This window comes from Seriola dumerili, unplaced genomic scaffold (genome assembly GCF_002260705.1).
Source record: "Seriola dumerili isolate Sdu_G_001 unplaced genomic scaffold, Sdu_1.0 BDQW01000468.1, whole genome shotgun sequence".
NCBI lineage: Eukaryota > Metazoa > Chordata > Actinopteri > Carangiformes > Carangidae > Seriola > Seriola dumerili.
Window position 1 is genome coordinate 5,909,992 of NW_019174723.1, and position 13,660 is coordinate 5,923,651.

Here is a 13,660-nt window from a genome sequence, read left to right on the forward strand (position 1 = left end):
AATGCAAAATAGCAGAATAACAGAATAAATTAAAATGAAACCTCTTCTCAGATGTTTTATTGGGGTCACAGCAGCAGCACAAAACAAGACCTTACATCATTGAGATTCACTACAAAATAAATTAAACAGAAAGATAAGTTTCACATTAAGCATATTTCAGTGCACGTCAGTTGCGAGAGCTTGACTCATGTTTATTAAGACAAACAATATTGTTCAAAAATGAAAACTTAAAACAACCAAGAGGATTATACAGAAACAACTGGAAATGTCTGATTTTAATGTTGTATCTCAGTGCTTCTTTCATGTTGCATGTTCATTAAAACATCCATTTGACCTAAAGTTAATGGAATGTAATGGATATAATTTCTCTATCATCCAGTTACAAAATTGATTCCCTTCATTCAACGACTACATTTCATGTTCTACTCACAGCCACAAATGTACACACAAACATAGACAAATGACAGTAGAGTCACAAATAAATAGCTTTTCTTATTTCACATCATTATTCGTTATTCTTGTTCCCCTATGTACAGGTGTATCCCTCTCAGGGGGGACATCTTAATCTATGGCAGCCTGAAAACTAGATGCTTCAGTCTCAGGATGCACATTTTAAAAGGTATAAACTGACACTGACATAATGAAGAATAAACTCTTATTCTGACAACATCACTAATTATTCTGTGTACTGTCCAACTAGAGATGAATGGGGAGAGAAATGTAAAGGGTGGAAGTGGAAGCATTGCAGTGAGAGGAGGAAAGATGGAGGGTGAAGTCAGGGGACAGATGGCAGGTGTGTCACTCCGTCTGGGGAACGGAGATGGCAGGGCCCTTGGGGTCATCAAAGCGGTCCATGGTGCGGAGCTGCATGATCATGTGCAGGCCGTAGGTGAGCACCAGGACCATGAGCAGACTGGTCATCAGACCCATCCAGATACCAGGAGAGAAGAAGCCCGCACAGTCACTGGCATATGAGAATTCACTGCCGGTCACATTGAAGCCCTGGATCTGTGGAGGGAAAGTTAATTTAGAAGTTAATTGTTAATCACTGTAAGGGCTTATTGTTAAGCCCCCCCCCCCATGTAGCATTTACAAGCACTACATAAACATTTCATTAGTGGTTTATAACACATATCTATTATGAATGACAATATAGTAAAACACATTTGAAATAATGAAATAATGTGAAATATTAAAAAGTAATTAACACACTTCACAGAAGTATTATTTGTCAACCAATACTGTAGATTAATGACACTAACTAACTAAGAAAATGAATGCTGCTCATGTCTGTGCATTAGAGAGCAACAGGAGGACTGATGTTAACAATACAGTTTCAAAATGTAATGTAATGTAATGTTTTCTGAAGAAGGAAATGCATTCAAACCCAGAAACACACCGTCACTCTCATAGCTATGCCATAACAGATTGTGACTCTGGCTACCCTCTATCATTCCCTCTGGCTTTCTACATGGACGCTTTCATTCCTAGATATTACATCTGGTCATCATTCAGAATTTATACAAATTACGTTATACATGTGGCCCAAACCACCTCTGAATGTGGTCTGAGTGATCGGATCTCAAATGAGTCTGGGGTGCATTCACACCTGAACTTAGAGCTTGTTAATATCAGATCTGAACAGGACCGTAGTTTAACTAATTATGTCACAATTTAAGTTTTTTTTTTTTTTGGCAGATTTGACCTTTTAATGATAGAGACAGTGCTATGTTACGTTTCTACATTAGTTTTTGACCAAAAATCTACTTTTTGTGCAGATTTTCATATTGTGCAAAAAACAAAAATTCATAACATTAGAGAAAAAAAATCACCATCTTACCTGGAAGTCCTCAAAGGAGACTCTCCACTGATTGGCTGGGTCTTTGGATGAGCGTGGGATGAGTAGCGGCCAACGGAAGTTGGTGACAGACTCACAGCGGTACGAGTATTCAGCGGGGGCATAAACGTGTCTGCTGCCGTTGAACGTGGCTTTGGTCCCGTCGTACTCCAGCTCCACGGCGTCAAGTGTGAACCAGCGGCGTGCAGACACCTTATAGTGACGCTGGCTCATAGCAAAGCTGGACACACACACACACATAAAAATATGCAGATTTTTGAAGGGTTCAGGAGAAGATGGTGATAAGTTTCTACATTGATCTATGTCCACTTGAATTATTTCTATTTCTTAATTAAAGAATAGGTTAGATGTTCATATATACCCGGTCTGAGTATATTGTGCATACTTACATCAGTTTAAAGCTGCGGTGGCCGAGTACATTCTCATAATTAAGAACCAACCTGCAAAAAATCAAACATGAAATGTGACAGAGAAGGAACTAAGAAAACTACAAGATAGAATTATGAGATTTCATTTTAAACATTTCAGATAAAGACAAAATGTGAAATAACATCTACACATTATTGACTTTTATGACAAGAAATGCACACAGCCTGTATTCAGAAACTGAGCCTTAAAATGAGCTGTCAGGATCTTGTAACTCTGTGATGTCACAACAAAGCAGTCACCGCCCTCAGCCATTCACCAAGTACGGGCCACCTGGACCCACCATCCAACCTTGCAGGATTTGGTTTCTCTGAGTGTTTACCTGAAATCTGCTATGTTTTCATTATATCACTCAAAAAACTGCCAGCCAATCAGAAGAGAGGCTCAGAGCCTCCTCTCTTCTGGTTGGCTCACTGACCTGTTGTTACTAGAGCTCCAGAGAGAAGCCTGAGAGAGGAGATGTACAACTACATTGAGACGGTTTTTGGCTCTTAAAACCACAAATATATTTTACGGATCAATACTTATGAGAACATATGAGACCAATAATTATTGATCTTTTCCTAGTGTACAACGTTGGTTGACTATTGCATGATGACAAGATGTTATGCAGCGACTTGCCACTAGCTGGGGCTGCAGCCCTGGCAAACAGCGGCCCCCCTCTCCCTGTGCTATTGCTCAGATGTTGTATACAAGCAAGGTGCAAAGTGGGACAGAAGACATTAGTAAAACGAGTGCAGTTTAGCTGTATTTTGATCTAGGAAATGAAAAGAAAGTTGTATGTAGGCTGTGTCAGAGTAAACTGCCAAAAATGTTTTCACACTTCTCATAATAACACAAAAGATCTCTAATGTAATGTCTTGTGCCGTTGCTTCATTGTAGAGCTGTGTGCAGGGAAGTTGTTTGGGTTGTTAGGAAAATCCCTATGAAGTTGCAGCAGGAAAAGAAGGAAACATGGAAGGTAGCGCTGAAACAGTTAGCCAATGAATCTATCCGTCAATTGACAGAAAATTCATCTGCATTTATTTGATAGTTGTTGAAGTAATTTTGTTAGGCAAAAATGCCAAAATTCACTTGCTATTCTTTGTCATATATTTTTATAAACTGAATATCATCTGGATTCGAAGATAATTTTGAAAAAAGATATTTGAAGGTGTCACCTTGGAATGACCATGGAAACCATGATCGACATTTTTCACTATTTTCTTAGATTTCTTCTAAGATTTCTTTCTTAGATTATTCTTAGACCAAACAATTAATTCACTGAGAAAATAATTGGTATGATAATGGAAATAATCATTAGTTGCACCTCTAACAGAAAGCAGAGTCTTTAGCAGTGAGTTCCTTCATCTTTTAAGTAAATCTCAGCCATAAACTTACTTTGCTTTGGTTTTGTCGCAGTTTGAGCCGTGGAGTTTTGGGCTGACACCCTCTCCAAAGGTAGATGGAGTCAGGTCATGTTCCTCCCAGCGACCACTCCGGAGGATGCTCACTGACAGGCCTTTTGCCCACAGGAGGATACAGGTGTCCTCTCTCTCCTGTGGAAAGAGAAATCAATTAACCGCCGGTTTTAGCCAAAAATAAAACAGAACAGAATATCTCCACACTTATCTTTCATGGCTAGAGAAAACCAAGTAGCAATCAAGATGTAACCAACTCATTCCACCTTAAACTCCACTGGAGCGTAGATATCGGCCCTCTCTTTAATCCTGCGCTGCCTCTCCCTTTCTCTCTCCCTCTCCCTGTATCCACCTCTGGCCTGCAGCAGAGAGCGTCCGCCACCCACACCTGCTTCCATAGAGAGAGACGCTGCCTCCTGTGCAGAGACAGACAGACAACAGCATATGAACACATTAATTGCTGCACAATAACACAGTGAACACTGAACACAGTGATATACACACATTAACAGAGCAGACACCTGACTCACCCTTGAGGGACGCAGGGCTGTGTAAATGGCTGTGTATGGAACAGACTGGGTCTTCATGATGCTCAACACCTGACCGATCACCTCGTCTGAAACACAACATGTTCATCTATTGGCAGCATTTCCAAGCAAATTAATTAATGCAAAAACCTAAAGGATTTTCATATCAAAAACAACCCTGGTGACACATGTCAAGTTGTACAGGTGTTTGAGGAATCACTGAATGGTTTGATGAATATATAAAATGGGGCTGTGGCTTTTAAAACCACAAGATCTCAATCCAGCTGAGCACCTGTGTTAGACAGACCCTGCACTTCCACCAGCAAAACATGAATATGAGGGACTATTTTTTTTGTTCGTCTTTTCAGTAGAGGTCAGAGACTTCGTGTGATGTTATCTTTTAAGATTAGCTACTACACTATTGTGCCAGCATGCAGGTGTTTTCCTAGCTACCGCTATAGTGGTGACTCAACAATATTTTGGAGTTAGACCAATCAGGTAATCATGTGCAACTTGCTTCCCTTAGGAGAAGCATGGAGTAAGAAGGTCCAAAGAACATGTCGGAGAAAAGATCCTGTTCCGCACAACATACTGTATCTCTGAGCGAAGAATGAGTCACGGTTGATTTTATTTGATGGATTAAGACAGGCTGTGTGGCAGACTCACCGTTTCCACTGAGAATCTCTTTAGCAGACATCAAATCAGCCCTGCAAGAGACAGACAAAACAACAACAAGATACTGAGTATTAGTATGTTAGTATGTAAGTATCGTATGTTAGTATTAATATGTTAGCTGCTGTAATTTTAGTCATTTTATGTAATGTTTCAGCTGCTCATCTCACACTAAATACACATAGTGAACAGTATTTTGGTGAAGAAGTGAGTAAATCCTGCTTCTGAAAGATCAGCTGCTCTGAATGTACCAGCATAAACAGCTGTAATAATACAAAGCGTTGCAGTATGACTGTGAGCGAGCAGCTCTATTCAAACAGCCACAATCTGGAACAACTGGTTTCATAAGGAGAGTCGGTCTGTTGGAGTCACATGGACACTGTGTGTGTTTCCATTAACCTTCCAATAGATAAGAACTATACCTACAACTGTAGAAAAAAAAGATGGCGGCAGCTGTACCTACCCGATGCCGTAGGGCAGCCTGAACACCAGCAGGGCGGGTGAGGACGCATTGAGTCTCAGCTGGCTCAGTGTCTCAGGGTCCATGTACAGAGGAGATGTTTCTAATTGGTCCTGGAGCTGGCCAATCACTGCATTGGAGGCAGGCCAGGACACAGCAGGTAACACCAGAGGGGAGGATGAGGACATCAGAGCCCCCTGCAACACAGGAGAGACTAAATGTAACACCTGGAATAATACTACACCATAAAACAAGGCAGCCAAGTTTCACTTCTTCTAACAATTACCTGGGGGAGAAACTTTGAACATAAAGCATCAAACAGGAATTAAACAGGAACAGGTAAAGAGAGTATAAAAGACTACAGGACACAAAACATTTAACTGAGCTACACGGTCAATTATCATCTCACCTCCAGGTTGGGGAAAACACTGTCCTGCTTGTTTCCAAAAGCCCCTCCATACATGGTGAAATCCTCTATGCTCATCTGGAGAGGACATGGAGAGAGGGGAGTTAATTCATAAGAAAAACAGAAATTGTAATTCTTATGTGCGTGCATGTGTTTGTGTGTACCTTGTCCTGAAGGAACAGCACTACATTTCGTGGGCCCACATTCAGAGCTTTCTCCAGGTAAGACGCAAGCTGCTGCTGCCCAACAATGTGACCTGCGGTAGGAGGGGACTGACTTGGCAGAGAGATCCTGGTGGAGATTTAAAGTAGAGGTTTGTTTTCAGATCATTTACTGAAGCACAATGACCCAGACAACAGTGGAAAAGATATTTTTTACTAAGGTAAGAGTACAAAAGTGAATGGCAAATGGACATCACTTATATACTAACCACTCAAAGCACTTTACACAAAGCAAGGCACATTCACCCATTCACACACATTCATACAGCTCTTTCTACTACTCATACAATGCCTCTACTATACACACACACGTACACTGATGGAACAGTCATCAGAGGCAAATTGGGGTTCAGTACCTTGCCCAAGGACACAAAGGAGTGGAGGAACCGGGATCAAAATACTCAAGTGTATTGTTATTGTTATTGGTTTATTACTCCTAATGTGGAAATATATAAGAAGCATTTTACTGTTGTAGCTGGTCTAGGTGTAGTGAATTTGAACTATTACATTGTTTTGTATTCTATTTATTGTTTCACTGTTGGGTAGTTTAATATTTACCAATGCATCATATTCTTGTGTCCTGTGTTTTTTTGATGTTGCTTGTCTGTCTTTTTTTTTCCTATGCACCAATTGAGGAGTAATTGCAATCTCTGTAGCACTACAATGATTCATTTATTGTTTGTTGTGACACATTTTACATTTATCAAAAAAGATTTCAGGTCCTGCGCTTTGGATATTGCTCTTGGCCATATTGTGATATCGATATTTTTTTGATCAATTGTTCAGTCCTATATCATATTCATGTTTTGTTAGACTGTGTGGTTCTATATGCAGGTTTCATGTGGATGAATGAAATGAATGAGGGACCTTCATATTAACTAAGGGTGATGAAATAATACATGCCAATCGTAAAGTTCATGTTTCAGGCAGAGTGAGTAAACGGCTTGCTAACGTTACATCGCAGGTAATGAGGCACCTGACATTCATTAGGATTATATGTATATTCTAACGTCATGTTACCTTAGTTTAATTATTAAAATACCGCAGTCGAGTCTGTGTTTTATTTATGACCTAACAGAACTACTGAGGTCGGTTTACATCTTAATAACATCAAGTGACACCGTTAACCGTTAGCCAAATGGGAATAAAACCGTGATGACCCGTTATCCCACGGAGCCGCCTCTGAGAAGGGAAAAACAGGAACATCATCGTCTCTCACCCTTCGCTCGTCCACAGAAGAAGCGGCACCTGCTCATCGCAAAATCCCGCGTTTAATATGTTTAATAAACCGAGAAAAACGGCCCAGGCTGCAGAGATGCGGCTGAGCAGCGGTGTCTGTGCAGACGCCATCTTTACAGTCTCTGACAGTAGGTGATCTGACGTCGATTCCAATGAGGTCACGTGACGGTGTATGAAGCAGAGACGCTACTCTGCCTCCTCTTCCTCTGCAGCGTGACATCAGATGCTGTAACGGACATGGGCGTAAGTTACACAAGGGGTGGGGGCGGCCATGTCAGCATCGACAATGATTTTTAGATGTTTTGTGTCTGTTTTTAGTCAGTTAATATGTCTCTTTGCTTCTCATTGTGGTTTTTTGTGTCTATTTTTTTAAACAAATTTTGTGTCTTTTTATTCATTTTGCATTTGTTTTTAATTGTTTTCTGTCTCTTTGTCGTCAGTTTGTGTCAAGTCATGCTTATTGTGTGTTTCTTTGAATACCTTTGTGGTTATTTTGCATCTATTTTTTTGTTATTTTGCATCTATGTTTTTCAGTTTTTCATTAAACAAACATTACACAACATATATTATTAATATTACAAAACATAATATTACACAACATAATGTAATGTTACAGGACTGGTGGTCACAGCACTTACATACTAACTACACTTGTTTGTGCTTTACCATACTATGACATTTTAATGCCTTACAATACTATGACGTTTTTTGTCACTTTTATGACAAACTATACTATGATGTTTTTATGCCATAAGCCTACTATACTATGATATTTATTGACATTTTATATGCCTTACTATACTATGACGTTTTGATGACGTTTTATGCCATACTATAATATGACTGTTATTGAAATTATTATGCCTTACTATACTATGACGTTTTATTCCTTACTATACTATGATGTTTTCATGACGTTTTATGCCTTCCTATACTATGGTGTTTTTTTGACATTTTTATACCTTCTATACTATGATGTTTTTTATGCCATACTGTATCATGATGTTTTGATGATGTTTTATGCCATACTATACTATGATGGTTTTTGACATTTTTACGCTTTACTATTTGTATGACGTTTTTATGACATTTTATGCCTTACTACACTATGACGTTTTCATGACCTTTTTTAACATACAATACTATAGTATAATACTGTCAAGGTGGCGCTACATAGCATCCCTAAATAAAACAAGTTGTTACTCTTGTTCTTTTATTCCTTCTGCTATCAGGCTGCTAAATCTTGATCTGTAGTCATTTTAAATAGGTGCCTTTTTTCAAAGAATGTCCTTAAATCACTGCCTTATTCGTTTCTTAACCTAAATAGTTGGTTTACATCATGTTTTTTACTTTTCACATGGCTGGTATGGTCATTCATTGAAAGTAACAGTGCAATATAGTCTAGAATGTTTGTATTTATTCATTTATGTGTGCTATGAATGTCAACTCTACTTGCCTGACCCTTGTGTGAGTCAGTATGCATGGGGCCCTGCAAGGTGGCAGCGTGCACATCTGTCCACTTACTTGTTGTCTCTGGCACAGCTCACGAGGCCTGTCAGTTTGTGTGTGTGTGTGTGTGTATAAAAGGTCTTGGTATATTGTAAAACTGAATTGCACTCTGGTATGAATAAAGTCATCTGAATCTGAATCTGAGTCTGAATCTGAATCTGAATGAATTATTATAATATGCCATTTTTTGACATTTTTATGCCTTACTATACTATGAGGTTTTATGCCTTACTGTACTATGAGGTTTTGATGACGTTTTATGACATACTATACTATGACATTTTTATTACATTTTTTGCATTATTATACTATGACGATTTATGATGTTTTATGCCTTATTATACTATGAGTGTTTTTTTTTTTACATTTTTATGCCTTGCTATACTATGACGTTTTTTTGACATTATTATGCCTTATTAAACTATGATGTATTTTGGAATTTTCTTGACATACTATACTATGATGTTTTTTATGACTTTTTACAACAAACTATTATATTACGTTTCTATTACATATTATGCCTTATTATACTATGACGTTTTAAAGACATTTTTAAGCCATTCTATGCTTTGCCTTTTTTGAAATTTTATGCCTTACTATACTATCATGTTTTTTTTTTTTGATTTTTATGCCTTACTATACTATGACATTTTTTGACATTATTATGCCTAACTAAGCTATGATGTTTTTTGAAATTTTTATGACATACTATACTATGACATTATTTGATATTTCTATGCCTGACTATACGAAGAAGTTTTTTGGCATTTTTATCTTTACTATCCTATGACATTTTTTGACATAATAATGCCTTACTGAACTATGATATCTTTTGAGATTTTTATGACATACTATACTATGACGTTTTTAGGCGATACTGTACTATGACATTTTTTGATATTTTTATGCCATTATATACTGTGACGTTTTATGCTTTACTATACCATGACGTTTCGATGACCGTTTACGCCATTATATACTATGACTTTTTTGACATTTTTATACTATACTATACTTTGACCTTTTTGAAATTGTATGCCTCACTATACTATCATGTTTTTTTTAAAATTTTTATGCCTTACTATCATATGATGTTTTATGCCTTACTATACTATGACTTTTTATGCCTTACTATACTATGACTTTTCATACCTTACTATACTATGACTTTTTTATGACTTTTTATGTCTTGCTATACTATGACTTTTTATGCCTTACTATACTATGACGTTTTTCTGACTTTTTATGCCTTACTATACTATGACTTTTTACGCATTACTATACTATGATTTTTTATGCCTTACTATAGTATGACGTTTTTATGAATTTTTATGCCTTACCATACGCTGTTGTTTTATGACTTTTTATGCCTTACTATACTATGACGTTTTTATGACTTTTTATGCCTTACTATACTATGATGTTTTTATGACTTTTTACGTCTTACTATACTATGACTTTTTATGCCTTACTATAGTATGACGTTTTTATGAATTTTTATGCCTTACCATACGCTGTTGTTTTATGACTTTTTATGCCTTACTATACTATGACTTTTTATGCCTTACTATAATATGACTTTTTATGCCTCACTTGACTATGACGTTTTTATGACTTTTTACCCCTTCCTATAATATGACTTTTTATGCCTCACTTGACTATGACGTTTTTATGACTTTTTACCCCTTCCTATAATATGACTTTTTATGCCTCACTTGACTATGACGTTTTTATGACTTTTTACCCCTTCCTATAATATGACTTTTTATGCCTCACTTGACTATGACGTTTTTATGACTTTTTACCCCTTCCTATAATATGACTTTTTATGCCTCACTTGACTATGACGTTTTTATGACTTTTTACCCCTTCCTATAATATGACTTTTTATGCCTCACTTGACTATGACGTTTTTATGACTTTTTACCCCTTCCTATAATATGACTTTTTATGCCTCACTTGACTATGACGTTTTTATGACTTTTTACCCCTTCCTATAATATGACTTTTTATGCCTCACTTGACTATGACGTTTTTATGACTTTTTACCCCTTCCTATAATATGACTTTTTATGCCTCACTTGACTATGACGTTTTTATGACTTTTTACCCCTTCCTATAATATGACTTTTTATGCCTCACTTGACTATGACGTTTTTATGACTTTTTACCCCTTCCTATAATATGACTTTTTATGCCTCACTTGACTATGACGTTTTTATGACTTTTTACCCCTTCCTATAATATGACTTTTTATGCCTCACTTGACTATGACGTTTTTATGACTTTTTACCCCTTCCTATAATATGACTTTTTATGCCTCACTTGACTATGACGTTTTTATGACTTTTTACCCCTTCCTATAATATGACTTTTTATGCCTCACTTGACTATGACGTTTTTATGACTTTTTACCCCTTCCTATAATATGACTTTTTATGCCTCACTTGACTATGACGTTTTTATGACTTTTTACCCCTTCCTATAATATGACTTTTTATGCCTCACTTGACTATGACGTTTTTATGACTTTTTACCCCTTCCTATAATATGACTTTTTATGCCTCACTTGACTATGACGTTTTTATGACTTTTTACCCCTTCCTATAATATGACTTTTTATGCCTCACTTGACTATGACGTTTTTATGACTTTTTACCCCTTCCTATAATATGACTTTTTATGCCTCACTTGACTATGACGTTTTTATGACTTTTTACCCCTTCCTATAATATGACTTTTTATGCCTCACTTGACTATGACGTTTTTATGACTTTTTACCCCTTCCTATAATATGACTTTTTATGCCTCACTTGACTATGACGTTTTTATGACTTTTTACCCCTTCCTATAATATGACTTTTTATGCCTCACTTGACTATGACGTTTTTATGACTTTTTACCCCTTCCTATAATATGACTTTTTATGCCTCACTTGACTATGACGTTTTTATGACTTTTTACCCCTTCCTATAATATGACTTTTTATGCCTCACTTGACTATGACGTTTTTATGACTTTTTACCCCTTCCTATAATATGACTTTTTATGCCTCACTTGACTATGACGTTTTTATGACTTTTTACCCCTTCCTATAATATGACTTTTTATGCCTCACTTGACTATGACGTTTTTATGACTTTTTACCCCTTCCTATAATATGACTTTTTATGCCTCACTTGACTATGACGTTTTTATGACTTTTTACCCCTTCCTATAATATGACTTTTTATGCCTCACTTGACTATGACGTTTTTATGACTTTTTACCCCTTCCTATAATATGACTTTTTATGCCTCACTTGACTATGACGTTTTTATGACTTTTTACCCCTTCCTATAATATGACTTTTTATGCCTCACTTGACTATGACGTTTTTATGACTTTTTACCCCTTCCTATAATATGACTTTTTATGCCTCACTTGACTATGACGTTTTTATGACTTTTTACCCCTTCCTATAATATGACTTTTTATGCCTCACTTGACTATGACGTTTTTATGACTTTTTACCCCTTCCTATAATATGACTTTTTATGCCTCACTTGACTATGACGTTTTTATGACTTTTTACCCCTTCCTATAATATGACTTTTTATGCCTCACTTGACTATGACGTTTTTATGACTTTTTACCCCTTCCTATAATATGACTTTTTATGCCTCACTTGACTATGACGTTTTTATGACTTTTTACCCCTTCCTATAATATGACTTTTTATGCCTCACTTGACTATGACGTTTTTATGACTTTTTACCCCTTCCTATAATATGACTTTTTATGCCTCACTTGACTATGACGTTTTTATGACTTTTTACCCCTTCCTATAATATGACTTTTTATGCCTCACTTGACTATGACGTTTTTATGACTTTTTACCCCTTCCTATAATATGACTTTTTATGCCTCACTTGACTATGACGTTTTTATGACTTTTTACCCCTTCCTATAATATGACTTTTTATGCCTCACTTGACTATGACGTTTTTATGACTTTTTACCCCTTCCTATAATATGACTTTTTATGCCTCACTTGACTATGACGTTTTTATGACTTTTTACCCCTTCCTATAATATGACTTTTTATGCCTCACTTGACTATGACGTTTTTATGACTTTTTACCCCTTCCTATAATATGACTTTTTATGCCTCACTTGACTATGACGTTTTTATGACTTTTTACCCCTTCCTATAATATGACTTTTTATGCCTCACTTGACTATGACGTTTTTATGACTTTTTACCCCTTCCTATAATATGACTTTTTATGCCTCACTTGACTATGACGTTTTTATGACTTTTTACCCCTTCCTATAATATGACTTTTTATGCCTCACTTGACTATGACGTTTTTATGACTTTTTACCCCTTCCTATAATATGACTTTTTATGCCTCACTTGACTATGACGTTTTTATGACTTTTTACCCCTTCCTATAATATGACTTTTTATGCCTCACTTGACTATGACGTTTTTATGACTTTTTACCCCTTCCTATAATATGACTTTTTATGCCTCACTTGACTATGACGTTTTTATGACTTTTTACCCCTTCCTATAATATGACTTTTTATGCCTCACTTGACTATGACGTTTTTATGACTTTTTACCCCTTCCTATAATATGACTTTTTATGCCTCACTTGACTATGACGTTTTTATGACTTTTTACCCCTTCCTATAATATGACTTTTTATGCCTCACTTGACTATGACGTTTTTATGACTTTTTACGCCTTACTATACTATGACTTTTTTATGAATGTTTATGCCTTACTATACTATGACGTTTTTATGACTTTTTACCCCTTACTATAATATGACTTTTTATGCCTCACTTTACTATGACGTTTTTATGACTTTTTATGCCTTACTATACTATTACGTTTTTATGACTTTTTAAACCTTACTATAACATGACTTTTTATGCCTTACTATACTAT

At 36.3% G+C, this 13,660-nt stretch overlaps 1 protein-coding gene across 1 annotated transcript; it reads right to left on the reverse strand.

The window, feature by feature from the left end:
- Positions 1-25: 25 nt before the first annotated feature.
- Positions 26-7,352, reverse strand: LOC111234885 (V-type proton ATPase subunit S1-like). The gene is made up of 11 exons (XM_022763080.1): positions 7,190-7,352; positions 5,914-6,040; positions 5,753-5,827; positions 5,347-5,540; positions 4,878-4,918; positions 4,215-4,300; positions 3,951-4,100; positions 3,665-3,822; positions 2,248-2,298; positions 1,841-2,078; positions 26-1,008 (listed from the first exon to the last, which is right to left on the reverse strand). The coding sequence occupies exons 1-11, from the start codon at positions 7,318-7,320 to the stop codon at positions 799-801; spliced, it is 1,461 nt and encodes a 486-aa protein (XP_022618801.1). The 5' UTR covers positions 7,321-7,352; the 3' UTR covers positions 26-798.
- Positions 7,353-13,660: the final 6,308 nt, after the last annotated feature.

What these genes read in the sequence shown, in the direction of transcription:
- LOC111234885 (XM_022763080.1), bottom strand. Translation starts at nt 7,320, where the DNA reads ATGGCGTCTGCACAGACACCGCTGCTCAGCCGCATCTCTGCAGCCTGG. An exon ending in AGGCTGCCCTACGGCATCGG is followed by an intron (nt 4,919 to 5,346) that starts GTAGGTACAGCT and finishes TGTCTCTTGCAG; the next exon opens with GGCTGATTTGATGTCTGCTA. An exon ending in TCTCCTTTGAGGACTTCCAG is followed by an intron (nt 1,009 to 1,840) that starts GTAAGATGGTGA and finishes TTCCCTCCACAG; the next exon opens with ATCCAGGGCTTCAATGTGAC.